The sequence below is a fragment of the Lampris incognitus genome, chromosome 13 (genome assembly GCF_029633865.1).
Source record: "Lampris incognitus isolate fLamInc1 chromosome 13, fLamInc1.hap2, whole genome shotgun sequence".
Classification (NCBI taxonomy): Eukaryota; Metazoa; Chordata; class Actinopteri; order Lampriformes; family Lampridae; genus Lampris; species Lampris incognitus.
The window spans coordinates 30,659,123-30,686,295 of NC_079223.1; the positions used below are offsets into that span (position 1 = coordinate 30,659,123).

Below are 27,173 nucleotides of genomic sequence, written 5' to 3' on the forward strand. Positions count from 1 at the left end.
CATCACAGAAAAGACAAAAATTAAGACACAAAACAAAGATACATTAAAGATTCAAGATTCTTTGTTATGTGTCATTATAAAAGTATAAGAGAGTAACATTCTGGAGTTTCAGCTCCTCAACACTGCAGCAACAATAGCAATAAAATAACTAAACAGAACAAAAAAGCAGTAATAATAATAAATAGTGTGTGATGTAAGGTGCTGTGTGTGTGTTTAGGCCCAGCCTTAATAAATGTGCATATGTGTGCAGTTGTTTGCATATTTGTGTGTGTTTGTGTATGCCAAGTTACTTGTGTGTGTGTGAGTGTGTGTGTGTGTGTAAACTGATGATCCGCTGAAGATCACAGGTCAGTACCATCAGTCTGGCACCAGGCTTAGTGTCTTTTAATGTTCTTTGTTCACAAGCCTGGTTGCTTGGTGGAAAAAGCTGTTCCGGGCTTTGAGGCTTTGGTACCGCTTGCCTGATGGTAGCAGCTGGAACAATCCATAGTTGGGGTGGCTGGGGTCTTTGATAATCCTACGGGCTTTGCTGACACAATGTCCATTGTTTATGTCCTGGATGGAGGGAAACTCGCTTCCACTGATGTCCTGGGCCATCTCTACAACCCTCTGCAGTGTTTTGTGGTTGTGGGCAATACAGTTCCCATGCCAGGCAGTGATGCAACCAGTCAGGATGCTCTCGCTTGCACCTCTGTAGAAGGTCCGTAGAATCCTGGGCCTCATGCTGAACTTCTTCAGTCGCCTGAGGTGAAACAGGCATTGCTGTGCCTTTTTCACCACATGGCTGGTGTGTTCATCCCAGGTGAGGTCCTCGGTAATGTGGACACAGGAACTTAAAGCTCTTGACCCTCTCTACAGCAGTCCCATTGATGGTGATGGGGTCCAGCCTCCCCTCTCTCTTCCTGTAGTCCACAATCAGCTCATAGGTTTTGTCAACGTTGAGAGAGAGGTTATTCTCCTGGCACCACTTTGTTAGATTGTTAACCTCTCCCCTATATGCCATATTGTCATCGTCAGTGATCAGGCCCATCACCGTCGCGTCATCAGCAAACTTTATCACCAAGTTGGAGCTATGTGTGGCCACGCAGCCATGGGTGTACAGGGAGTATAGGAAGGTACTCAGGATGCAGCCCTGGGGGGCTCCTGTGTTGAAGCCCATCTTCACCACCACCATTGGCTTGACAGGAAGTTCAGGATCCAGCTGCACAGGCTGGGGTTGAGTCCTAAGTCCCTGAGCTTGGTGTAGAGTCTGGATGGACTATGGTGTTGAATGCTGAGCTGTAGTCTACAAACAGCATTCTCACATAGGCATTCCTTTTCTCCTGGTGGGTGAGGGCGGTATGGAGTGTAATGGCTATTGCGTCATCAGTGGATCTATTTTGTCGGTAGGCAAATTGGTGGGGGTCAAGGGTGGGCGGTAACATGCTACAGATTAGTCCCTTAACAAGCCTTTCAAAGCGTTTACTCACTATGGGAGTGAGAGCAGCAGGACGCCAATCATTCAAGCATGTTACCTTGGTCTTCTTCGGCACCGGTACAATGACATACATTTAAATAATTTTAAATAAAAGAAAAAAAAAGAAAAACTGACGTCTCCACAACCCAAACAGACAAGCACCCGCTGTACCATGAGCTCCCAAAATAAAAGAGGAAACAAGTGAGAGACGAAGAAAAGGAAACTCATACATAGTATGTATGAACTCAGGATATGAGAGATTGAGTGAAAGTCAGAGAGAGAGAGAGAGAGAGAGAGAAAACAAGAGTATTTATTCACTTTACACACAAAATATGAACTCAGACATAGAAAGAGAGAGAACACATCATTAAATATACTCTTTTTACTCTTAATCTATCTATCTAAAAAAAAAACAGCTCCACATTTCCAAACTTAAAAGAAGCAGAAAAAAAAAGTCAGTCAACCATCTCATCACTGCCTTGCATATTTTGCTATTCTAGCTGGGTTTTTTCACAGTACCCTATCATTACTGGCCTTCTGATTTAGATTCCCCAGGCCTCTTAGTGGTCAGCATATCCTGCAACAGTCCTTGCTTAGTGGGCGGCGAGCCCGTCACCATCTGGCTGTCTGGCGTCTAGCGTGCCACAGGAAAACCACGCAGAGCTACGCTAGTTTGAGTCCCCCACCACAGAATAGCAGGGTGGGGCCACAGTGGCGAGCTGGCTGGAGTTATTGTGGTGGGGGGTTTGGGAGCGAGAGCTCTGGGGTCCATTGGTTGGTATTCCTCTCTCACTCTCTCAGTCTCTCATAACTCGATCTCTCTCGCAAGCGTTTTTATTGTGTGCGTGTGGTTAGATTGCTTAAATTTCAGTGTTGGCTGAACAACTGTTTTTACTTAGGAAGCTTTAGACGTGCTGTCTTATAGCGCATCCGAGAACAGGCCTGTCTTTTGTCGTCTCTCCCTCCTTTTCCCCCTACTTCCTCTTCTGCTCAGTTGTTGTTGTGTATCCTGTTTTCTAGCTAACTAGCTGTTCAATGATCTTGTCCACTGACTTACTAACACTGACCCACTGACAGTGATATGAAATGATCTTAGACGCTAAGTATGAAAAGCTAACAAATGTAAGGGCTGGCTTTGTTTAAAGAACGTAAAACCCCTCAGGCATGTGGATCACCGAGGGAGAGCGTATAATTAGTGAACCACAGCTCAGGCAGCACAACTCTGACAATCACAGCAAAAATGTTAAAGGCACCCGATGTAATCTTCCCTGTAAACACCCTCGGTTTTGTTTACATTCAAAAGTTCTCACTGAAACACATTGTTTGTCCTTGAAAACTACCACATAAGCGGCATTATTTACAACTGGCGATCTTCTTCTTCTTCTTCTTCTTCTTCTTCTACTGCCACCAATTGTCGAATTGAGTGTGACCCAGTAAAATGAGTGTAAAACCTCATTCACCTTTCGTTTGTTTGACATAAAATCATTGAGGAAAACACACCTTTTCTTGTTTAGCTATCACACAATTTGTTGTGTGGCTAACAACAAGACATTTTCAGCCAAGGTAATATCATAAAAAGTTTACTGCTAATACATTGCTTATTGCTCAAAGTATGCACATAAATAAGCATATTTAGTGTCACTGCTAATTATTCAGGATGGACACAAAGCTCAATTGAAATAAATGTGTAACGTTTGCTATTATCTAGTAAATTTGTCAAGACTAATCCTCATGCAACATGCACAGTCTTAATTGGTAAATGGGCTGGGTCTTCCTTCGGCCATCAACATCTCGGGGTCTCTGTCATGGAGTTGGAGTTATGGGCAGTCGTGCTGCTCCAGAGTTTGTTGTTTGCTGTCAGTGGGTAGGGCTTTCACAACAAGACTTAATAGGAACCAGAGAATCCGGGAGGTGAGAGAGCAGGTCCAGCAGCTGTATGATGTTATTCTATGTTGGTTTTATTGTGCTCACCCATCCATCAATCCATCCATTATCCAAGCCGCTTATCCCAATCAGGGTCGCGGAAGCTGGAGCCCATCCCAGCAATCATTTGGCGGCAGGTGGGGAGACACTCCGCACCCTGGACAGGCCACCAGTCCATCACAGAGCCCACACATTCATACTTAGGGACAATTTAGTATGGCTAATTCACCTGGCCTCCATGTCTTTGGGAGGAAACCGGAGCATCCGGAAGAAACCCATGCAGACACGGGGAGAACATGCAAACTCCACAGAGAGGATGACCTGGGATGACCCCCAAGGTTGGACAACCCCAGGCTTCGAACCCCAGACCTTCTTGCTGTGAGGCGACTGCGCTAACCACAGCACCACCGTGCCGCCATTATAACGCTCAACAAAATCTAAATATAGCATTTACCAATGCTATGCCCTTGTATAACGAATGGAAGATAAAAAAGCTGTTTATCATTAGCACATTTATCAGAGTTTAGATGATACAAAATGAAAATGTGTGTTATATAGGTGTCTTACAAATCTATTATATAAAGTTTGATTTTACTTGCCCTTACACGATGTTTGCACTCACGCCTACATGCAGTAGTTAGATATTTACAGACATTTGTTTTGACAATTCCTTAATTTTCCTGCCCAGGATATGGTCTTGTGCATGCCTGGGGTGGAAATCAGGGAACAAATTCTAATAGTTGTAGAATGTCCGCCAGGATTTCCTCTATCTACTCCTTCCTCCTTCTGTTTTCTTCATGCTACGTTACGGTCAGGTTCATTCCTTTGCCTTTGCTGCAGCAGCTTTGCTCTCGCTGCTCAGCATAATTCTCCCCTTGATGTTCTTCTTCTGTTTCTTCTGATTTTCTGCATGGTAGGTCCTCTTTGTGATTTTTTTTCCCGCAGATATGTCTAATACATCACCCCATGCTCGTGGGGTGCATGTGCATCCTCGTGCATGTGCTTGAAGAACACGTGATACAAGCAATACTCACTGTATTGATTAGCTTTAACTTTTGGTCCCGACGTGGGTAAAATCGAAGCCAGTGGCTGGACTTGAAAAACACTGTATGACAGCTGTCCCTATCATTCTATGGTGTTGGATATACTACCTGATTGGTAGTATATCCAACACCGTAGAATGATAGGGGCAGCTCTTGTTGCAGCGTGGCTCTTTCTCTGTCTGTCTTACTGTCTGTCTCTCTATTTGCATTTGTGCGTATCTTTGCCATTTTTTATCTTGCTGTCTCTCTCTTTCTCTGTAACTATCTGGCTTTATATCTCTTTCTCTCCCTCTGGCTAAATTATGATTTAAAGGACCAGGAGGGAACTGAATTTTATTTTAAATTTGCCTGGGGCCAATAACAGGGAATTTTTGTTATATCAGAATTTACCTGATGCAAGTTTCTTGAAATCCATTTTTTAAGAAGAAGAAAGGGGAAAGCCACTTTACTTTATCACTGTACAGTTGTACGGTTACAATGAAATGTGTTCTCTGCATTTAACCCATCCTATTGTATAGGAGCAGTGGGCAGCTGCAGCGCCCGGGGACCAACTCCGGTTATTCTTTCCACTGCCTTGCTCAGGGGCACAGACAGGAGTATTAAGCCTAACATGCATGTCTTTTTGATGGTGGGAGGAAACCAGAGCACTCAGAGGAAACCCCACGCAGACATGGGGAGAACATGCAAACTCCACACAGAAAGGACCTGGGACGGCCTGGGGTTCAAATCCAAGATCAAATTTTTGCAGTGAGGCAACAGTGCTAACCACTGGGCCACTGTGCCGCCCCAGACCCAAAAATGGATCCAAAAACTTAAAATATGTCCAATATGTCCAAAAAAGCTGATGTAGGCAAACTATATGTGAGTGATTGTTTGGGAATGTGTTTGTATAAGTGTGTGTGTGTGTGTGTGTGTGTGTGTGTGTGTGTGTGTGTGTGTGTGTGTGTGTGTGTGTGTGTGTGTGTATGTGTGTGTGTAATGTGTATATATTTTCAGCTGAAACAGATATATTATTCCAGTGTTGGGTCCCTTTATCACTCACTCTCTTTCTCTCTGTACCTTTCAAAGTGTGTATGTGGTATGTGTGTGTGTGTGTGTGTGTGTGTGTGTGTATCTATTTCATTACAGGTACAAATATATTATACCATCCCTGTTTTCCTTCATCTGTGTGTGTGTGTGTGTGTGTGTGTGTGTGTGTGTGTGTGTGTGTGTGTGTGTGTGTGTGTGTGTGTGTGTGTGTGTCAGTATCTATTTCATTACAGGCACAAATATGTTATACCATCCCTGTTTTCATCCATCTGTGTGTGTGTGTGTGTGTGTGTGTGTGTGTGTGTGTGTGTGTGTGTGAGTGTATCTATTTCATTACAGGTACAAATATGTTATACTAACCCTGTTTTCCTTCATCCGTGTGTGTGTGTATGTGTGTGTGCGCATGAGTGTACATGTGTGTAGTGTGTGTGTGTGTACATACACACAGGGTGTTGTGATGCGTCTAGTGCAGCAGTGTGTAGTTGGAGGGAAGGTGCATGTGTTCTTCCAACCTGCTTGTGTCCCTCCTGCCCTTAGCTTGCTGCCGCTGGCTAGCCTTTGTGGCGAATAGGGAAGCGTCCTAGTGTGTAAGCCTTCCCTTGCCAGTACATAGCCTCTCCTTCACCAAGACTCCTGCCAGGCCTCCCCGTGGCCACACATGGTAACTGGGGTCTTGCGGCCCCAGGCTAACTTGGCAGGGGATCTCGGAGCAGCAGTGGGCCCCAGAGATATGGTGTGCAGGCCCACCCTGGTGGACACACCCTGGCACCTATCAACCACTGCCCCGCTGCCTTGTGGGTGAGTCTGGGAAGACATAAGGCTAAGGGAGCTTACCCCAACAGAAAAGCAAGCTGTGGCGGCACGCTTCGAGGCGGTTTCCGAAAAACAGGATTTCCGGCAGCCCCCTGCAGTTGTGTGGAGGTGCCGGTCATCTAGGGATCCCCCTTGCCATCGGAACCATCTCCTCTACAATCAAGTCATGTGGCGTTGGGAGAAGCGCACCCCCCATGCCACTTTAAAAACCATCTCTGCGCAGGTATCTTCTGCTATCTGAGTCCTCAAAGGACCCACAAATAGAAGAAGATGGTCATCATCGGGCACGATGGACAACCAGCAAGCAAGCAAGCAAGCAAGCACATGTGTGTATCTACCTATCTCTGTAGCTGACACAGATATGTTATGCCAGGCTTGTGTCTCTCTGTCCAGTGGCCTGGTTGTGGTGATCCTGCCATCTTCTGAGTTGATAGAGAAGAACTGCTCCACATCTGTATACCGAGGGATCATGTACCTACACAATGAAGAGACAGGGACTTAAATGTCAATGAATGATTTTGGAAACATAACAAAAATCGTACATCACAACTCAAATTCCAAAGACTGACATTTTTGTTTAATTTATAGACAACTACAGTAATACAAGTAACTGCAATGGTGACTGACCACTGTAAATCTCTGTGAGACTACTGGAAATTAAGTAGTCACGGGTGCTGTTGTGTCAGTAACTTCCCCACCGCTGAACAAAACGGAATTGTTGAACCCGAGTATCTGCTATTGATGTTGTACTCTTTTTTGTTCCCCCCCCCTTTTTTTCCCCCAATTGTATGCAGCCAATTACCCCTCTCTTCTGAGCCATCCCAATTGCTGCTCCACCCCCTCTGCTGATCCAGGGAGGGCTGCAGACTACCACATGCCTCTTCCGATACATGTGGCGTCGCCAACCGCTTCTTTTCACCTGACAGTGAGGAGTTTCACCAGGGGGACGTAACGCATGGGAGGATTACGCTATTCCCCCCAAGTCCCCCCCTCCCCCTCGAACACATGCACTGACCGACCAGAGGAGGCGCTAGTGTGGCGACCAGGACACATAGCTCCATCCAGCTTCCCACTTGCAGACATGGCCAATTGTGTCTGTAGGGACACCTGACCAAGCCGGAGGTAACATTCGAACCGAGCTCCCTGTGTTGGTAGGCAACGGAATAGACCGCCACACTACCCGGACGCTCCTATTGATGTTGTACTATCTGTTGGTACAGGTCTCCTATAAGCTTTGTAGATACTGTTTTCTCCAGTCCCAAATGAGATAGTCACAATTTTAGAGTCACATTTCGTTGGCTAGTGGGGATTCAGAGAGCTCAAACATTGCTGCAACTAGCACCTATCACCCTAAATATTAGTAAGTGACAGTCATTGGATTTATAACTTAAAAGTGACACCATTGCTGCTTCCTCTCATTCTCATTGCCCTTAATTTCCAGTCTCATTTCATGTAATTTAGTTCAGCAAAAACTCCCAAATTAAGAAAAAGCAAAACAGTAACCGCTTTTCACAGTAAATTGCTTCTGCTTTGGTGCTGGAAAATATTGAATCGAATAAATGTAGGTCATTAGCTGACCAACTACAAGGTTAAATACAATGGACTAAACAGCCTTTCACACTTAATGGTAAAATATTATCAACAAGAACAGTTTAATGTGTATACACTGAGTAATCATATGGCCATAGTAAAAAGGTTGAAATTAAGTATTGAATCAGTCAGTGTCTGTGTAATGTGTGTATCATTTATGTGTGTGTGTGTGTGTGTGTGTGTGTGTGTGTGTGTATGTGTTGTCTAAAACATGTATGCTCAGCAAATAGTGTGGCCATTTTCCATGTGTGCCTGCATTTGTATCTGTACTTTTAGTGTATATATTTAGCAAGTTTGTGTACATGTATGATTACTCATGTCTGCATGCTCATGCATAGTGTATTACCAGCATACTTAATGTATGTGCACAACTGTGTGCTTTCGTATGTTTGTTAATTTGCATGTAAAATATTTCTTTAATGTGAGCTGTGTGCTTGTGTGAGTGTTAATGTGTATGTGTTTGTGTCTGTGTGCTTGTGTCTTTGCGGCATTTCTATTCAGAGGTTGGTGTGTGTGTTTTCAGCATGCCCAAGCTTCTGTTTTTTCTGTGTATGTTTAACATGCAGATATGTACCTGTGTTGGTGTACTTGTGCAAATGTCTCTTTGTGCAGTTTTAAATGCAGCTGTATGCATTGTGTGTGCGTGTGTGTGTGTGTGTGTGTGTGTGTGTGTGTGTGTGTGTGTGTGTGTGTGCCAGTACTACCTGACAGGGTTGTTAGCTACATCAGTGTCCTTGGCATGGACCCTTCCCACCAGGGTACCTTCTGGGGCGTTCTCCTCTACCTCAAAATTATAACTCGGAGCTATAAACACAGGAGGCTCATCTGCATCCTCAACCATGATCTATAGGAGGAAGAGAGAGAAGGAGAACGAGAAAGCGGGGGTAAAGGGAGAAAGGGAAAATAAAATTGAAACAGAGTTGAAGAAAGACAGGGAGTGAGGGATAAAGGAAGAAAGAGGGGATGGAGAGAGAGAGAGATTGGGAAATCAACTGTTAATGTGGAGCTTCTGCAGTGAACCTAGTCATAGACAAACACAAGAAAATACAAATTTTTGCATGTCTGCACACTCATTTACACACATGCAAATAAACAAACACACACACACACACACACACATGCATATACAAACACACACTTTACCTTTACAGTTGCTTCATCCTTGTAGGGCCCCCAGGCGATGAAACGAGCATCAACATGAGGGTTGGCTGCCTCTATTCTCAGTGTGTATGCCCTCTTAGTCTCAAAGTCCACCATCTTAAATGGAGCGAGGGAAAGTAACGGAGAGAAAGAGAGGAAGACAGATAAGGCGAGAGAGGAATAAAAATTGAGGGAGATAGCAAATAAAAAAAAAATGTCAACGGTTACTTCAATCAAAACGTATTCATGCCACACCCACACATGTATATATATATCAGTTTATCACAGGTAAACAAGGTGAAAAGAGGACTGTTTTGCTGAGGTGCTGTGACATCCTAGTGTTTGGCAAAATACACCGGGTCTACTGCAGCGAGTAAATAGGTTTTAGGAAATGATGCGCATGAGCACTGCGGTAAGTTTCCCTCCTGCTAGGGGGAGCTGTTGTTACACAAAACATACCGGGGACATAATACTAACTGATAATACCAGTCCACAACATAACACTACAAATACAGACCACCAGCGATAGAGTACAGATTCTAACATTTCAACATTTTTACTGATTGATTGATTGATACCTTTAAAGAGTTGTTGGGCTGTAAGAGTTATCTTTATGCAGTAATTGGATAATAATTGACCAATGTGATTAATGTGATCAATCAAGGACACCAAATGCCTTTTCTCGCCATCTGCCCCCCCCCCCACACACACACACGCATGTAAAACCCTTTGAAGGAAACTTTGCAGGCTGCGTATAGTGTTGCTCACTGTTGTATAAAGAACCACACCCTGGAGGATTATTAATAGTGATTATGACTGCTCTGGTGCTTCTAAAGGCACTCAGCTATGACTCGTACCTAGCCATATCGTTCATACCAGTAATGACATTTCAGAATATCCCCTCAAATGCCACGGCTACAGTAAATGAACAGACTATTACCAATTCATCCATCGAGATTTCCGCAAACTGGTGTGCAGAATGAAATCCAGCAACCCCTCTGTTCACAAGCTGGATTTAAGGAATCTCTAAGATACCGTAATCTTCTTCTTTCGGCTTGTTCCGTTTTTCAGGGGTCGCTACAGCGGATTTTACTGTGTCCATCGGTACCACGCGATGGCACAGCACCAATGGTGGCCGGGCCTCAACCGATCCGGTATGGTCTTGTTAATCTGCAAAATTTTACATTGGATGCCCTTCCTGACATAACCATTAACCCTATGAACGGGGGCAGAGGTAAAGTGCTGGATGCCATCCCAGTATTCATGGACCTGCGCCGATGTCTGTCACCATGATACCATAACATAATCTCTCCCATCATCAGCCGCTTCTCCGGGGTCGGGTCGCGGTGGCAGCAAGCTAAGTAGGGCACTCCAGATGTCCCTCTCCCCAGCAATGCCGTCCAGCTCCTCCTGGCGGATCCCAAGGCATTCCCAGGCTAGATTGGACATATAGTCCCTCCAGCGAGTACTGGGTCTACCCCGAGTTCTCCTCCTAGTGCGTCCTCCTAGACCAGTCCGTGATGCCGGAAGTCAGCATGCCCCGGTCCCCACCTTTGCCTGCTGCCTGGCCTGCATTGCACTCTACCTGAATGCTCATTCCCATGGGTGGTGGGTCCACGGGGTGCATAACATAATGAAAACTAAACTAAATAAATAATTTGGTGTACTATGTAAAGTGTTGTAAATACCGTTAAGATACATTTTGCCCTGGGATACTGTTGGTGCCTGTCTGGAAAAGTCTGAAGGGCAGTTTCCAACTGCTATGAGGTAGATCCCACCATGTTGGAAGAAGTATCACCTTTTAACACCTCGACAAGTCAAACAGATGCCTATCTCTGGGTGTAGGTAGAAGGTTGGAAATATTCTATAAAAAAATAAAAACACACGATCAGGTGGGAAGATGTCATGATGTCACTATCCTATTCTTTTGTTGTGTTTCCACAAACATGGTGGCCAGTCCCTGGAAACCACACTCCAAATGTTACGTGAAGTAAGATGACTGTCTTTATAGTTTGACAATGCTGTCATGTGGGAGTCTTATGATGGGGGGGGGGGTTCCATGCTCATTCACTCAACATGACACCTGACTCTATGATGTCAGGGCAGGTGTGCAGGATGCTGAAGACAGGTAGAGAGCTCTACTAGGATGAATGTGACCCAGTTCTTTCATTCTCTTACTCTTCTCTCTGTGCCTGAGCATCTTGTTTTGCCCACCCCGTTTTGTCTCTTTCCTTTTTCCTCGTTGTCTCTCTCTCTCTCTCGCTCCACCTTTTTCAGCCTCTCTCTCTCTCTCTCTCTCTCCACCTTTTTCAGCCCTCCCCCAATCCACTTCTCCCAGCTCCTCTGTAATCGGTGCACATAATAATATACACAACAGTGTCCTCCATCTCTTGCTTGCTCTCTCTCTCTTTCTCGCTCGCTCGCTCGCTCTCTCTCTCTCTCTCTCTCTCTCTCTCTCTCTCTCTCTCTCTCTCTCTCTCTCTCTCTCTCTCTCTCTCTCTCTCTCTGTCCTCTCTCTCTGTCTCTCTCTCTCTCTGTCTCTCTCTCTCTCTCTCTCCTCTCTCTCTCTCTCTCTCTCTCTCTCTCTCTCTCTCTCTCTCTCTCTCTCTCTCACATACACACAAAAACACCAACACGTGAGGGTGCACCCAGCTTCTTAATATTCTGGGGACTGCTTTCGTCAGGACACAGTTGAAAGAGAATAGCTGATTAAAGCGCATCTCTATGTGTGTGTGTGTGTAAGCATGAGAAAGACAAGAGTGTAAGCGTGAATAAGGGTGTTTTTTTTTTGCCAGTGTGGAAGAGAGCTGCTGGAGAGCAGTGAGAATGGAGATTAGTGAAGGCTACTCCCTGTGCCGATTTGAAAGTGACTGTGTATGTATAATGTATGGATGTTTATGTGAGTGTGTATGTGTGTGTGTTTCTGTGTGCTGAATGCTCGGGCTTTAATTTTGCAAGGAATGCCTTGAGGGGCCAAAAGGTGTTGATTTCCCTTGAGAGGCATCAAGACATGATTATCACACTGTGTCTCTCTCTCACACACACACACACACACAAACACGTACAAATACATGTGCACAGACTTCAATAAAGAAAAGTTTTGCTCAAGGTGAGGACCCATGATTCTTGATTGTTGTTTGATAAGTCCTAACATTGCTTTCCAGCCTACCACACACACACACACACGCACACACTATCTGTCTTCCTCACTTTTATCCAAATCAACATTAGGACCTTATTTTGAGATAATCTAATTTCTCACTTTGCATCCAAATAATGTACTTCTTGTGCAGTGTGCTTGTCTCTTTCTATGTGCATACGTGTGTGTGTGTGTGAATGAGTGTGTAATGAGGTCACCGGTCCCCTTCTAGTCTCAGTTGTGTGGAGCTGACAGCAGGGTGTTTACACCCACATTTAACGCTTCTTAACCACAGCTTCTCTGCCTTTGGCTGGCTTTCAAATACACACGCACTCAGACGTGCACACACTGACACACTCTATCTCTCTCACAAACACACACACACAAATGCACGCATCAATTCATACATACGTACACATACACACTGTGTCCCAGTTGAGTCTAGTCAGTCGCTCTCGTTACTTTGATTAGGCTGTTCTGTTTTGCTTATCAAAACACTCCACCAGTGGCTCCTGACAACGATTTCAAGGGCCCCACCTCGAGAACTGCTCGCTTTTACTGACTGTCTGCTATTTTAGCCTTTTTATTTTCCCACAGAAGGCTTTTGCTGAACATGCATGATGTGTTCCCCCCCCCCCAGAAAACCTCTCCTTCACATTCACATAGTTCTACACATCCAGTACAGTAAAGACGGTCTTATGAAGCTCTTTGCTCAGGTCCAGTCAGGAAGACATTCTCCTCCTTGCTTACCCTTTCCTCCATTCACCAGTGGTCCCCTGCCCTCCATGAAGTCATCACTGCTACTGACCACAGGATCTTTCAAATGGCATCTATCCACACCCTCCAACAAAATAATCTTTCATTGCTGTCATTGATTGACAGATTAGATAGATTGACAGGCGGATTGGTGCAGCATCAGCAGTAATGCGGTCATTGTACTGGACCATTGTGGTGAAGAGGGAGATGAGCCGGTAGGCAAAGCTCTCAATTTACCAGTCAATCTTTCTTTGGGTAGTGACCAAAAGGGTGAGATCGCGGATACAAGCGGCTGAAATGAGTTTCCTCCGTAGGTTGTCTGGGCTCAGCCCCTGAGACAGGGTGAGGAGCTCAGACATCCAGAGGGGGCGTGGAGTAGAGCCGCTGTTCCTATGCATCGAAAGGAGCCAGTTCAGGTGGTTCAGGCATCTGATTGGGATGTCTCCTGGGTGCCTTCCTTTGGAGGTTTTCCGGGCACATCCAACTGGGAGGAGACCCCGGGGTAGACCCAGAACTCTCTGGAGGGACTACATGTCCAATCTGACCTGGGAATGCCTTGGGATTACATACAGGAGCCAAAGGGTGTTGCTGGGGAGAGGGATGTCTGGAGTGCCCTACTTAGCTTGCTGCCACCATGACCCAACCCCAGAGAAGCGACTGATGATGAGATGAGATGCTGTCATTTCTTATGCACCTATTCGCGACACCCTTATCCAACCAAAACCAGTGACATGACCCTGGCCAAAATCTCAAGACCTAGATTTTAACCCATATGAATTTAGACCAGTGCCTTGGTCAACAGCACTGTCTGTGTGCACCTCCCCAACATGCATGTCGTTGGTGGGAGGAAACCCACATGAACATGGCGAGAACATGCAGACTTCACACAGAAAGGCCAAGGTGGCCTCAGTTAGATTTGAACCCAGGACGTTCATGCTGTGAGGCAACAGTGCCAACAACTGAGTTACCGTGCCATCTATGCCATCAAATTGTGATGGGGTCAGTGGCAAATCTGGGCTTTCCACCTTTTTGTCTTGCAAAATCATGGTAGAGAAAGTTTTGTTCTCCTTGATCGAGCTGATCCTGGCTACTGTGTGGCTTCACTGGTATAGCTCAAGGGCACCAAAAACAGTGGTTGCTGCGGTGAATGAGTTCTTTATACACTCACTGGCCACTTTATTAGGTACACCTTGCTAGTACCGGGTTGGACCCCCTTTTGCCTTCAGAACTGCCTTAATCCTTCGTGGCATAGATTCAACAAGGTACCGGAAACATTCCTCAGAGAGTTTGGTCCATATTGACATGATAGCATCACGCAGTTGCTGCAGATTTGTCGGCTGCACATCCATGATGCGAATCTCCCGGTCCACCACATCCCAAAGGTGCTCTATTGGATTGAGATCTGGTGACTGTGGAGGCCATTTGAGTACAGTGAACTCATTGTCATGTTCAAGAAACCAGTCTGAGATGATTCGAGCTTTAAGACATGGCGCGTTATCCTGCTGGAAGAAGCCATCAGAAGATGGGAACACTGTGGTCATAAAGGGATGGACATGGTTAGCAACAATACTCAGGTAGGCTGTGGCGTTGACACGATGCTCAATTGATACTAAGGGGCCCAAAGTGTGCCAAGAAAATATCCCCCACACCATTACACCACCACCACCAGCCTGAACCGTTGATACAAGGCAGGATGGATCCATGCTTTCATGTTGTTGACGCCAAATTCTGACCCTACCATCCGAATGTCGCAGCAGAAATCGAGACTCATCAGACCAGGCAACGTTTTTCCAATCTTCTATTGTCCAATTTTGGTGAGCCTGTGCGAATTGTAGCCTCAGTTTCCTGTTCTTAGCTGACAGGAGTGGCACCCGGTGTGGTCTTCTGCTGCTGTAGCCCATCTGCCTCAAGGTTCGACGTGTTGTGCGTTCAGAGATGCTCTTCTGCATACCTCGGTTGTAATGAGTGGTTATTTGAGTTACTGTTGCCTTTCTATCAGCTCGAACCAGTCTGGCCATTCTCCTCTGACCTCTGGCATCAACAAGGCATTTTGGCCCACAGAACTGCCGCTCACTGGATATTTTCTCTTTTTCGGACCATTCTCTGTAAACCCTAGAGATGGTTGTGCGTGAAAATCCCAGTAGATCAGCAGTTTCTGAAATACTCAGACCAGCCCGTCTGGCACCAACAACCATGCCACGTTCAAAGTCACTTAAATCACCTTTCTTCCCCATTCTGATGCTCGGTTTGAACTGCAGCAGATCGTCTTGACCATGTCTACATGCCTAAATGCATTGAGTTGCTGCCATGTGATTGGCTGATTAGAAATTTGTGTTAACGAGCAGTTGGACAGGTGTGCCTAATAAAGTGGCCGGTGAGTGTATATACACACACTGTAACCCATTTAAATCCCCCAGGTCAGCCCAGGTATTGGGAAATGCAACATTACTGAGACAACACAAGTTTCTGCAATTTCATCAATCTCCCCACTCAGTTATTCACTCATCTTCTAGTTCTTTGGTATACCTTTTTTTTTCTAATCTACAGCACCTTCAAGTATCCACATTTCCTATATAGAAACAGAAATGGGATGAAACCCCTAACTCTGTCTACTCAGTAGTCACTCATGAAGTGAACAGAGGGGAAAAAACAAATTTGGACTAGTAATGACAAGTTAAAACAAGTGTCCAATGACACTATAGGTTCAAGTAAGCAGATTTACTGAGAAGCATCCAATCTTGAACAGAACATAGCTGGGCTTGAATTCACACTTCACAGAATTGGCTGTAAGATAACATGAGTGTTTATCACTTTTGTCAAACATCGAGATAATAACTTTGAATGGGATGGTGAGTGATTGTGTGTGGGTCCTGTGATGGACTGGGTCCTTAGGGTGTTTTCCTATCTTCTACACAATGTCTGCTGGGATAGGCCCAAGCCCCAATGAACTAGACCAGGGGTGGCTAACCGTGTGCCATGGAGAGCCATGTGTATGCAGGTTTTCATTCCAACCCGGCTCCACACCAGGCGATTTCACTGATACGTTCTTCCTCTTTGGTTGAAGGCTGCTAATCAGTGAAATCAACTGGTGTGGAGTCGGGTTGGAATGAAAATCTGCATACACATGGCTCTCCATGGCACATGGTTAGCCACTGCTGAACTAGACTGAGTGAATGAATGAATAATTTAACACATCTAAATGTAAGGGCACATTTGTAGCCCTTAGTTCTACCTCACTTTGTCTATCTGTTGTCTAAAATGGATTCACCATCTATTTAATGTAGCTGACTGACTGGATCTGTATGTGTGTGTGTGTGTGTGTGTGTGTGTGTGTGTGTGCATGCGTGTGTGAATGAGAGCTCAAGAGAGGACAGATTGTGTATGCTGAGCTGGGTTACTTGTAGTTGTTTTCGCAGTGCAGTAGCATGTGTGCCCATAGTCCACATGTTTGAGTCTGTGTGTATGTGAATGTATCTATGTGAATGTGGGCATCTGTGCTAAAGTCCCTGCGCTACGGGAATAAGCCCTCTGACCCAAAGAAGGATGAAAATGAATGCTCACTCATCTCACTCACTCACACACACACACACACAAACACACACACAATACTATGAATATCAACGTTCATTTCAGACACAATATGTAAGTGTAAGGGAAGAGGAGGACATTTGTTTCCTCCAAGTCCTTGCATCCCATGTTGTCTCCACACACACCAACATCTTCCTGTTGTTTTCCTTTCAAAATAAGGTGCTCTCCATTTCTCCATCTTTTGTTTTTTCAATCTCTCCAGAGAGAGAGAGAGAAGGAAATAGTTGGCTTCCCCTCATCAGCGGATTCATTCCACTCAACTTTTGAATGTACCTTCCACTCTCTCCCTTCAACCACCCCTATCTTCCCTCCTCACTTACTTTTTTCAGCTTAATGACAGCCTCTCTGGTCTGTGAGTCAGTGGTAAGTTCAAACATGCCGACTCCATCGCCGTCTGTCAGGCGGTAGTTCACCAGTCCGTTATCTCCTACATCGGGGTCTTTCGCCTTGAGACGGCCCACTTCCTCTCCGGGGACTTTATCCTCTGATACAGACATGGCGTACACACCTGGGAGGAGCAGTGAAGAGACAAATCTTAATTTTGATTTCAGCTGATTTGTTGTGGGATCTCGCATTTGACGTAGGCATGCTGCACACAGTATGGGAGAGTGCTGACAAAGTATGGGAATGTCACATTACATACTGTTACAAGACATGTCGACACCAGTGGACGTATAATTAGAGAAGCCAAGACAGGAGAGGAGGGGTGTGGGGGTGCAGAGAAATGCCCCAACCCCTAATTACGACTGGCTGTAAACTGCTTTTGTTTTCCATGGAATAAACAGTGATGCTCTTTCATTACTGTTTTTGTTATTATTATTATTATGACTGCTGGGATAAGCTTCAGCATCCCCGCGATCCTGAGAGCAGGATAAGTGGTTTGGATAATGGATGATTATTATAAAATAATTATCAATAAAATAATTATTATTTAATTATTTGAATTATTGTTATTATTTCATCATTGTTTTCATTTAATTTCATATCCGCTGGAACTGCAAAAAAATGACATCTCACTCAACAGGTGTTGTCAAAGTTTTAAAACAAAACCAAAGGAATTTACCATCTACAACAACAAATTACCCATAATCTCCGGTGAAAACCCACATCGATACTCATAATCCAGGTACCTAAAATATGTAATATTTGCATCTTAATGTGTGATATCTATTTTTAGTCTATTTCTGGATGACTGCGCTTGTGTTATCTATTTAAAGCAGGGTCATATTGGCGGTAGAGGGATTACCATATAAAATACCATCTGTCTCATATGACACAAAGGATATTAATATCTCCAGTGGAGTGGCAGGTGTGTGTGTGTGTGTGTGTGTGTGTTGTGCATGTGAAAGAGAGAGAGCTGTGTTTACGTGAGTGTATATTTGTATGTACATATGAAACGGTTGGAGTTGTTTTTCGTTCATAGGTGTTAATATAGTGATGTGTGTGTGTGGGTGTGTGTGTATAATTCGTCTGCGGGAGTAGACACCTGGCTAGCGGCAGGACCATATGTCTCCTTTACCCATCCCCCACCTCCACCACCACCACAGTCCTGCTCATCCCTCTCTCACTCATCTCCTCTCTCACTTATTTCTTCACTCCTCCCTGATCCTTCTTCTTTCATCTCATCATCTGCCCTCGCTCCCGACGGGTTTTAGCGTTCCAAAACACCCACATTTCACCCCCCACACACACACACCCTACTCCTCTGGTCCTCCCTTTCCTTTTTCATGTGAACTTCTCTTTCCCGCCCATTCTTCTGACTTATCCCACATCCCTAAATTGATGCTCCTCTCTCCTCCTTCTATACAAGTTCTCGCCCTACATTGTATAATTTTTTAAAATACATCTTCCCGTTAATCTCCTCCTGCTAGTCTCTTCTCCACTCCCCTTATCCACCTCTACTCCAATTCATGTGTATCAACATCAAACACCCTAAAAGACTCATTAATCTCTGGGCCAAACAGTGTTTGCCTCATGCTTTCATTGCAGCTGCTTACAACTGAAATCGGGCATGAAACATCTCGGTTAAAGATTTAGTAACACTTCATTGATCCAGGAGTGCTTGATTCTCTCTCTCTCTCTCTCTCTCTCTCTCTCTCTCTCTCTCTCTCTCTCTCTCTCATATATATATATATATATATATATATATATATATATAATATATATATATATATATATATATATATATATATATATATCTCACACCTACAAAAATATCGATGTTTGTGTATTGTGTGGAGAAACGTTCAACTCATGTCGACTACTTGTGAAACAATCCGGCCGTACAGACATCGTCTCTCAACTCTAACTTCGTTTTTGCGTCTCAAGTTGCTAATCCGACTGTAAACAATGATGGGTGCACGGAAAAGGAAGTCTTCATAGGAAACTGAAGCGAGCAGCCAGCACCTACGCCAAAAGCCCTGAAATATTGCACGTCATCTCCAGGAATGCCAGTTTTACTAATCTTGACATTCAACTGACCAAGTGGTTTATGAGGGGAAAACAGGAAAGAGTGATCTGCAAGGTTTTATACATCGTTCCTAAATCCCCACCACCACCACCGTGCTCTGAGCCTCCATCCTCAGCTCTCCACTCCCGCCATTTTCTTCAGTGATTCTTCTCTCTCACCCACATTTCCATCCACCCTCACCATATCCCTCGTTCAACACCCCTCCCCATCTCCTTCCCCTCCCTCCACATGCTCCTTTTACAAATAATTCCCTCCATGCGATACTGCACTTTATACCCTTCAGTCTCTCTTCTACTAACTCCCCCTTTCTCTCATTTTCTCCTCCCTATGTCAAAACCATCCTTCAAAATCCCTCCTTACATTCTGTCCTTTCCTTTTCCTCTCCCTCCCTTCTCCCTCATGTCAATCTTTTCTTACTACCCCTTCATCTCGATCTCTTCTGCCTGTCCTCTTCCCAAGAAGTTGCTTTCATCCCTGCCCTCCGTCGCCCCCTCTGCCATCTCTTTCCTCCCCTGTCGGTCCATTCAGGCTCCTTCTCAGTAGTTTAAATCTAGTGGCTTCAGCCGACAGAGTCAGACACGGTACGACAAAACAAGCAGAGCAGCCTGGCATACCTGACGACCCCCACCCGGGTACTACTGCCTGTTACAAACTGTAGTCTGTAGGCTACAAATGAATGGATAGCATTTCAAAGTAACCTCCCACCCCACCATAGGTACAGTTGTTTTGCGAAGGCTGTGAGATTTGGAATACAACCATGACTTATAATTTGAGACGTCTTGTTTTCAGCGACAAGGCAATGAATGACTCCTGTCATTGAAGAGCTGCCATGGTAAAATCTGATTGAAATGATGAAGAATGATGAGGATTTAATGTGTTATTTTATTTGTCTGTTTCTTTCGTGTGACTGAAAAAGGTTTCGGCTTAGTTCGTATGCATAGCTGCTTCTATAGTTGCAGTCATAGATGACGACACAAAAAAGTTTGGCTCTTAAGTTAAATAACATGTATGAACATAGCAGACGGATAAGGGAAAACATTAACGTTCTCAGTCTCAATGGTCTTTTTAGTGCTGCACAATTAATCTAATCACAATCGTGATGTCAGCCTGGGCAATTATATAACTGTAAAAAGCTGCGATTTAATTAAATAATAAAATGTGTGTGTGTGAACGTCTGTTTATGTGCAGTTTGCATATCTATGCCCATAATTAAGAGATGACTAATCAGTCTCCGTTGAGGCAGTGAAGCGTTTGAGTCTATGGTCACATGACAATCCGGTGTGCCTTGTGCAGACCAGAAAGAAGGACAAAAGGGATGCCGAATACAACGAGCAGGTTAACGCTGATGAACAGGTGGCAAAAAAAAAAAGCGCCCTCTGTTATATGGTGAAAGAGGTACTGTGTAAAACATGCAAAATGAAAGTCGCTACATGTCATGGCAACATGACAAATTTGTATTATTTGTATATGTAGAAATGTGTTTATTATATCGCAATCGCAATATTGTCCACCATAATTGCAATATGACTTTTTCACCAAATTGTGCAGCACTAGTCTTTTTGTTATCTAACTTTTTCCGCTTTATTCATGTCCAGATAAGGACCCAGAGATAAGAGAAAGAGAGCGAGAGAGAGAGAGAGAGAGAGAGAGAGAGAGAGAGAGAGAGAGAGAGAGAGAGAGAGAGAGAGAGAGAGAGAGAGAGCTGAAACATTTAAAAACTATTAAACTCCAGCCTCGCTGTCATGTCAGTATTACAACGACGGGAGGCCTACTGAGAGAGAGAAAAAAAGATGACAATCACTTCTTTTCTATTTGTTTTTCTTCACCATCTGCTCCTCCCTACCTCCGTATGGGAGTGATGGATTTTAGAGTAGTCAAACGAGAACTGCTTGACAATGAAGTGAGAGAAAGAGAGGCAAAGATGTGTGGAGAGAGAGACAGAGAGAGACAGAGAGAGAGAGAGAGAGAGAGAGAAGTAGAAATGCCGGAGTGAGAGGGGAAAAAAAAGTACCAGTTTGAATGAAAAGCACATAAGAGGAAAGTTAAACTGTGCCACAAACGGTGTTACTAATTCGCTGTGTTGTCTCCCTCCATCTTCAGCTCACTTGTTTGTTCTCTCTGCCTTTCTTTCTCTGTATCTTTTTCCTGCCTTGTAGCTGTCTGTGTTTCTATGCTTTCCTCTCTGGCCATGTTTTTTTCTTAATTTTCTCTCCTGTCTTTACTCATCTCTCTCTCTCTCTCTCTCTCTCTCTCTCTCTCTCTCTCTCTCTCTCTCTCTCTCTCTCTCTCTCTCTCTCTCTCTCTCTCCCTCTCCCTCTCTCGCTCACTCTCTCTCTCTCTCTCTCTCCCTCTCCCTCTCCCTCTCTCTCTCTCTCTCTCTCTCTCTCTCTCTCTCTCTCTCTCTCTCTCCCTCTCCCTCTCCCTCTCTCGCTCACTCTCTCTCTCTCTCTCTCTCTCCCTCTCCCTCTCCCTCTCTCGCTCACTCTCTCTCTCTCTCTCTGTTCCTCAGACATATAAATAAGTAATCATTGGCCTAATTCACACCATCTGGGAGTTTCATTTTTTAAATATTTTTGCAGGTAAAATGTGTGTGTGTGTGTGTGTGTGTGTGTGTGTGTGTGTGTGTGTGTGTGTGTGTGTGTGTGTGTGTGTGTGTGTGTGTGTGCGTGCGTGCATGTGACTACGTCTTTTTGTCGCTTTAGCCAGAGACAGCTACAGTCACAGTACCATATTGCTTGAAGGTAGGTTGTCTTGTATCACAGATGTAGAAGCAATGACGCACAGGGAATATTTGGAGGTAATGCAGATGGGCAGTTTTGTTTATTTATGGACAACGAGCTATAATAAAACATATTTCCCCACAACCAACGATGTTATATGCATTGATTTTATCATGACTGTTAAAAAGGGTTTCATATTTAAGAAGCCTTAAACGGTTATCGTTTTGTCAACCGATGACTGAAGGTTAGGTTGAGGATTTTTTTTATAAAAACGAAATAATATTTTTTGCGCTTTTTGTAATTTTCAGTTGTATCAATTCATTGATTTTTTTTGTTGTTTTGGATTCATCCCCCTCCCCTCTTTCTCCTCAATTGTACTTGGCCAATTACCACACTATTCCGACTCATCCTGGTTGCTGCTCCACCCCCTCTGCCAATCCGGGGAGGGCTGCAGACTACCACATGTCTCCTCCGATACATGTGGAGTTGCCAGCTGCTTCTTTTCCCCTGACAGTGAGGAGTTTCACCAGGGGGAGGTAGCACATGGGAGGATCACGCTATTCCCCCCAGTTCCCCCGAACAGGCGTTCCGACTGACCAGAGGAGGTGCTAGTGTAGCAACCAGGACACATACCCATATCCGGCTCCCCACTCGCAGACACGGCCAATTGTGTCTGTAGGGACGCCCGACCAAGGTAACACGGGGATTCAAACAGGCGATCCCCGTGTTGGTAGGCAACGGAACAGACCACTACACTACCCGGACGCCTCATTGAACTTTCTTAAAATGTGCATGTATAGCATAGCCTGGAGCAGTAGTTCTTAACTGGTCTGGCCTCGGAACCCACATTTCCCATGGTCATTAAGTCGCGACCCACTGTTAGAATTCAAACCGAGCAAATTTATTTCTCAAAAATGGGCTAGTAAACACACATACACAATATCATCGTGACCTTTTTTAACATTTAACATTTTTAGTTTCATCCCTGCATTCAGAGCGCATTACTCTAGCAATAACAAACTGATCCTGATGAATAAACTGATGAGTATGAACATCACACATGCATGCTGCTGATCCTGGCGACTATGAATAAAAAATGAACAGCATAACTGTGTTTACAGATATTATATGATAATCTCTCTGAGTAGGCCTACTATATGGGCTGTTTTCACTTAATGTATGCAGGCCCTTAAATAAAATATACTATTTCTCCAAATCTAAAAATGCGAGACTCGATCTTCTATGACTTTTCCTAAATATTTGTGATTTAAATGCATGTGTTCTTAAAATTGGGATGAATTGACTTTTGACGACCACTTCAGCCAGACAATACATGAATTTGCGCCGCTACCCAAGTGCGAATGTGTCTGCTCTCCTCCTTCAGTGCGCTATTAAAAAGCTGAATTGCCTCATCACTGTAACTGTTAAGTGCCAATGGTCTAAATCGCCAGCCATCGAAACTAACGCCATTCAAATTTTAATTGATATGCCCTTAGAACAATAGTGTGATGATGATGATGATGATGACAAAGATTGTTTGTGGGAAAATGCGTAATTGTGGGCAGAATTAGAAGAGGTAAAGCTCTATGCACTCACCTAAGATAAGGAGGGGACACACTTGGGAGTAAACAATTTGTTGAATAACACTTTGTCGTGCACAACAAAACGAATGGATCCACAAGAAGTCCTCCCTCTGCTACTAGATTCTGATGGATCAGCAGCGTGAGATGAGACATGAGATGGCATGAGATGGCATGATTTGGGTCGAACAGAAAGTCAGTGTGGGACCAATTAGGCTGCATTTGCACACTATTCTAACAGAGACAGCTCTAACTGATTATGCCAAAGCAAAAATTATCCAGTAAGCTCGACAGCTTTCTTTGTTTATTTGACATGGACATGCTGACACATGTCTGGGACTGTACTGTGACCGAGGTGCACGGCGTCTATGATTGTCTATGAATGAACTAAAAGCTTTCATTGGAACTGGATATGCTCGTGGAATATATGGGGGCTGAATCCTTTTTATTTTCTAGATTTATTTCTGATTTTTCCTTTTTTCTCCCAATTTAGTGGCCAATCGATCCCTATTTTAGTTCAAACACCCACCCTCGTACTGCATGCGTTCGCCAACTGCATCTCTCCGGCCCGCAGTCTCGAAGGAGACGCCTCGCCACTTTTGTGACAAGGCGAATCCAGGCCGAACCACTGCTTTTTCCGACACACACAGGGACGCATTCATGTGACAAACACAAGCCGACTCCGCCCCCCTCCCGAAGACAGCGTTACCAATTATTATTGCTGCTTCATCGAGTCCGGCCATAGTCGGATCTGACGAGGCGCGAACCCTGGCCCCCAGTGGGCAACTGCATCGACACAAAGCCGATGCTTAGATCGCTACACCACCGCTGACCCATGGTGGCAGAATCCTGAATACTGAGAGTTTCTTGTCGGAGTTCTTTGTTTTCAGAGAAACAATGGCAAGGATCCGCTTCAAAGAAATCATGATATTTCTCCGTTTCGACTACAGAGAGAAAAGGCTTGAGTGTCTGTTGGCTGATCATATAAACCTGTTTTCTACAACATTAAGTATTGAAACTGATTTGGTTGTGTTTTTTGTGGTTGAAAAAAAAATCAACAACAACACGATTTATAGATTACAGCTTAAAAGCATGGTGTTTAATACTTCTGCATTAAAAAGTATGTAGTAGATATTATTTTGACTGCAAACATTTTCTGCAACAGTGCCCCTAGCTGGTAGACGCACATTCACGTTTGCCTGGGCGTTAACGCAGAATTACAGGGGTTGGCGTTTCTAGTCTTAAAATTGTTTTTTTTTTTTGGATCCCACACTTCACGACCTATTCAGAACGAGTCCATGACCCACTTTTGGGCCGCGACCCACCAATTGAGAAACAGCGGCCCAGAGAATAGGATTACAGCTTAGTATTGCTGCACGATGAAACCATCAGCTACCTGGAATACATGGGAAGTAAAGTAATAGGTATGAAAATCTCTCTCTCTCTCTCTCTCTCTCTCTCTCTCTCTCTCTCTCTCTCTCTCTCTCTCTCTCTCTCTCTCTCTCACACACACACACACACACACTCTTTCTCTCTCTCCTACTATATTTCCTCCCTTTCTCTCCCTCCTCTCAGACCTATTCTGTTTCTCCACAAGCCAAATCCCCAACCCTGCACTCCTCTCATTTCATCTCCTTTTCTTTCCATCCCTATAGATAGACCGCTGAATCTTTGCCAGGGGCTCTTTCTGCCCAGGGGCTCTTTCTGATGAGAACTATGGGAATGAAAAGAGAGTGAGAGAAAGGGGGGAGAGAGAGAGAGAGAGAGCGAGAGAGAGAGAGAAGGGGGGAACAGACAGAAAGAAAACAGTAATGGAGACAGTGTAAAAAGGAGAGTACACACACACACACATATCTGGTACAGAAGCTGTACCAGATACAGACAGGGTTAGAGACAAAAACAAAGGTACTGAAAAAGAGAGGACAAAGAGGAGGGGAAAGTTTGAAAAAAGAGAAAGAAAAGTAGAGAGCCATACAGGAAAAATGTGACGAGAGTGGGATGAGTGAAAACAAAAAATGAGGGATGGCGAGAGAGAAGAGGGCAGAGGGAAGCAGAGGTAGACAGAGAGAAAGAACATGAAAAAGGGATGCTGTGTGGGAAGTATTGGTAGGAAAAAGACAGAGAAAGAGAAAAGGTGAGAGAGGTTGACTGAGCAACAGAAAAAGAGAGAAAATGGCAGAGAAAAGGGGGGGTATAAAAAAGAGGGAGGAGAGTTAGAGACAATGCATGTTGCCTATTTCCAGTGACTGGGCTAGAATCACAATGCTTAGCTAGCATTTTACACACTACAGTGCTGCTGAGCTCTTGTTCACAATGCTCCCCTCCTTTTTCTAATCACTTCTCGATTCCTCCCTCCTCTCTCGCTCTTTCTCTCTCACACACACACACACAGACACACACACACACACACTCTACAGTGCTCCCTCCTCTCATCCTTCTCCAGCTCTCCTCTCTTTCGCCTCTTAGTTTTTGTTCTGTGATGCTCACCCAACCACTGCTCTGTCCCCTTTCCTTTGCCCACCCTGTCTACTGCTCTCTTTCTCCATCCCCCCATATGCTCCCTCTCCCTCGTAATTTCTTTGCATTGTCTGCTCAACTGTTTCCCTCTGTCTTTTTTAACTATTTTTTATTAGATCTCGATCATGACAAAAGTAGGCTAGATATTCCAGTCTTCAATTGCTCAGCACATCAGCGATCTAATAAATGTCCCTGGGAGAGGTTTTAATACACAAACATGCACACACAAACATGCAAGCACAGGTGCACACCCAAAAACACAAGCAGACGCACAGAAGCCACACATGCCTGAGGACAGTAGGAAAGGCCAATAAAAATACACACACAGACACAGAGGCAAACATACCCGTCCAGGCATGCACCCCCCCCCCCCCCCACACACACACACATGAGCTTTCACATGTGCACATAAACAGACACACTCGTACACTGCAGGAGAGGGTAGAAATCTGTGAGGGTGCTAGACAAGCCAAAAGTAGCGCTGTTCCCCTCATCACAGACAAACACGGTTGACAGGCTATTTGGTGGAAGGTCTCACACTTTCAAACCTGTAGCCACGAATGGACAGACAGGCATACAGAGAGATGGATATGAACAGACACGCAGCAGAGAGACAGACGGACAGACAGGTGCACTGACGGGCTGCTACACAGAAAGATAGACAGGCAGGCAAATAGATGGTGAGAGGTCAAGGAAAATCCAACCCTGAAGCAAAGCGCTGAGCAAATACTAACTAGCTGCATAGTCAGATGAACAGACAGACAGACAGACAGACAGACAGACAGACAGACAGACAGACAGACAGACAGACAGACAGACAGACAGACAGACAGACAGACAGACAGATAGAGAGAGACAGCTTGATTTTACTCACTCTGTGGGAACTTGGGAGGGTTGTCATTGACATCTGTCAGGGTTATTTTGACCTCAGTGGTTCCGGACAATCCACCCATGTGACCCCCCATGTCCTTAGCCTGGATAACAACATCATACTCCTGGCGCGCCTCACGGTCCATATTTGGTAGGGCTGTACGAATTATACCTGGGCAGAGGGAGAATTGGAGATAGATAGATAGATGGAAAAAGATGATAATGTATTTAGGTGGTAGCTAATAACATCCACAGCAAGTTAATAAATTGTTCCTTGAAGATCGATAAGCACCATAAGATGGGAAAAATGGAACTGTTTCTCCATTTAATTATCTGTCTCAGATCTACTACACAAGCACATGCAAAACACACACACACACACACAATTTGACTGCTGCCATTCTAATCATCAATTCGACTGATGATGAATTAATTATCAATCACAGTAGTCACAGTGACCAGTTCACTGTACTTGTGGCTTCTTTCCATGTGTGTGTGTGTGCGCGCGTGTGCATGTACGTGTGTGTGTTAATATGCTT

At 44.6% G+C, this 27,173-nt stretch overlaps 1 protein-coding gene across 2 annotated transcripts in view; it reads right to left on the reverse strand.

The window, feature by feature from the left end:
* cdh11 (cadherin 11, type 2, OB-cadherin (osteoblast)) overlaps window positions 1–27,173 on the reverse strand; it is a 54,024-nt gene that overhangs the window by 16,967 nt on the left and 9,884 nt on the right. For both annotated transcript variants that reach the window (XM_056291282.1, XM_056291283.1), the window contains exons 5-9: window positions 26,639–26,806; window positions 16,798–16,985; window positions 8,998–9,111; window positions 8,559–8,698; window positions 6,603–6,739 (exon numbers count right to left, since the gene is read on the reverse strand). In XM_056291282.1, coding sequence (XP_056147257.1) covers window positions 6,603–6,739; window positions 8,559–8,698; window positions 8,998–9,111; window positions 16,798–16,985; window positions 26,639–26,806 — 747 coding nt within the window. The remainder of the gene's footprint in view (window positions 1–6,602; window positions 6,740–8,558; window positions 8,699–8,997; window positions 9,112–16,797; window positions 16,986–26,638; window positions 26,807–27,173) is intronic.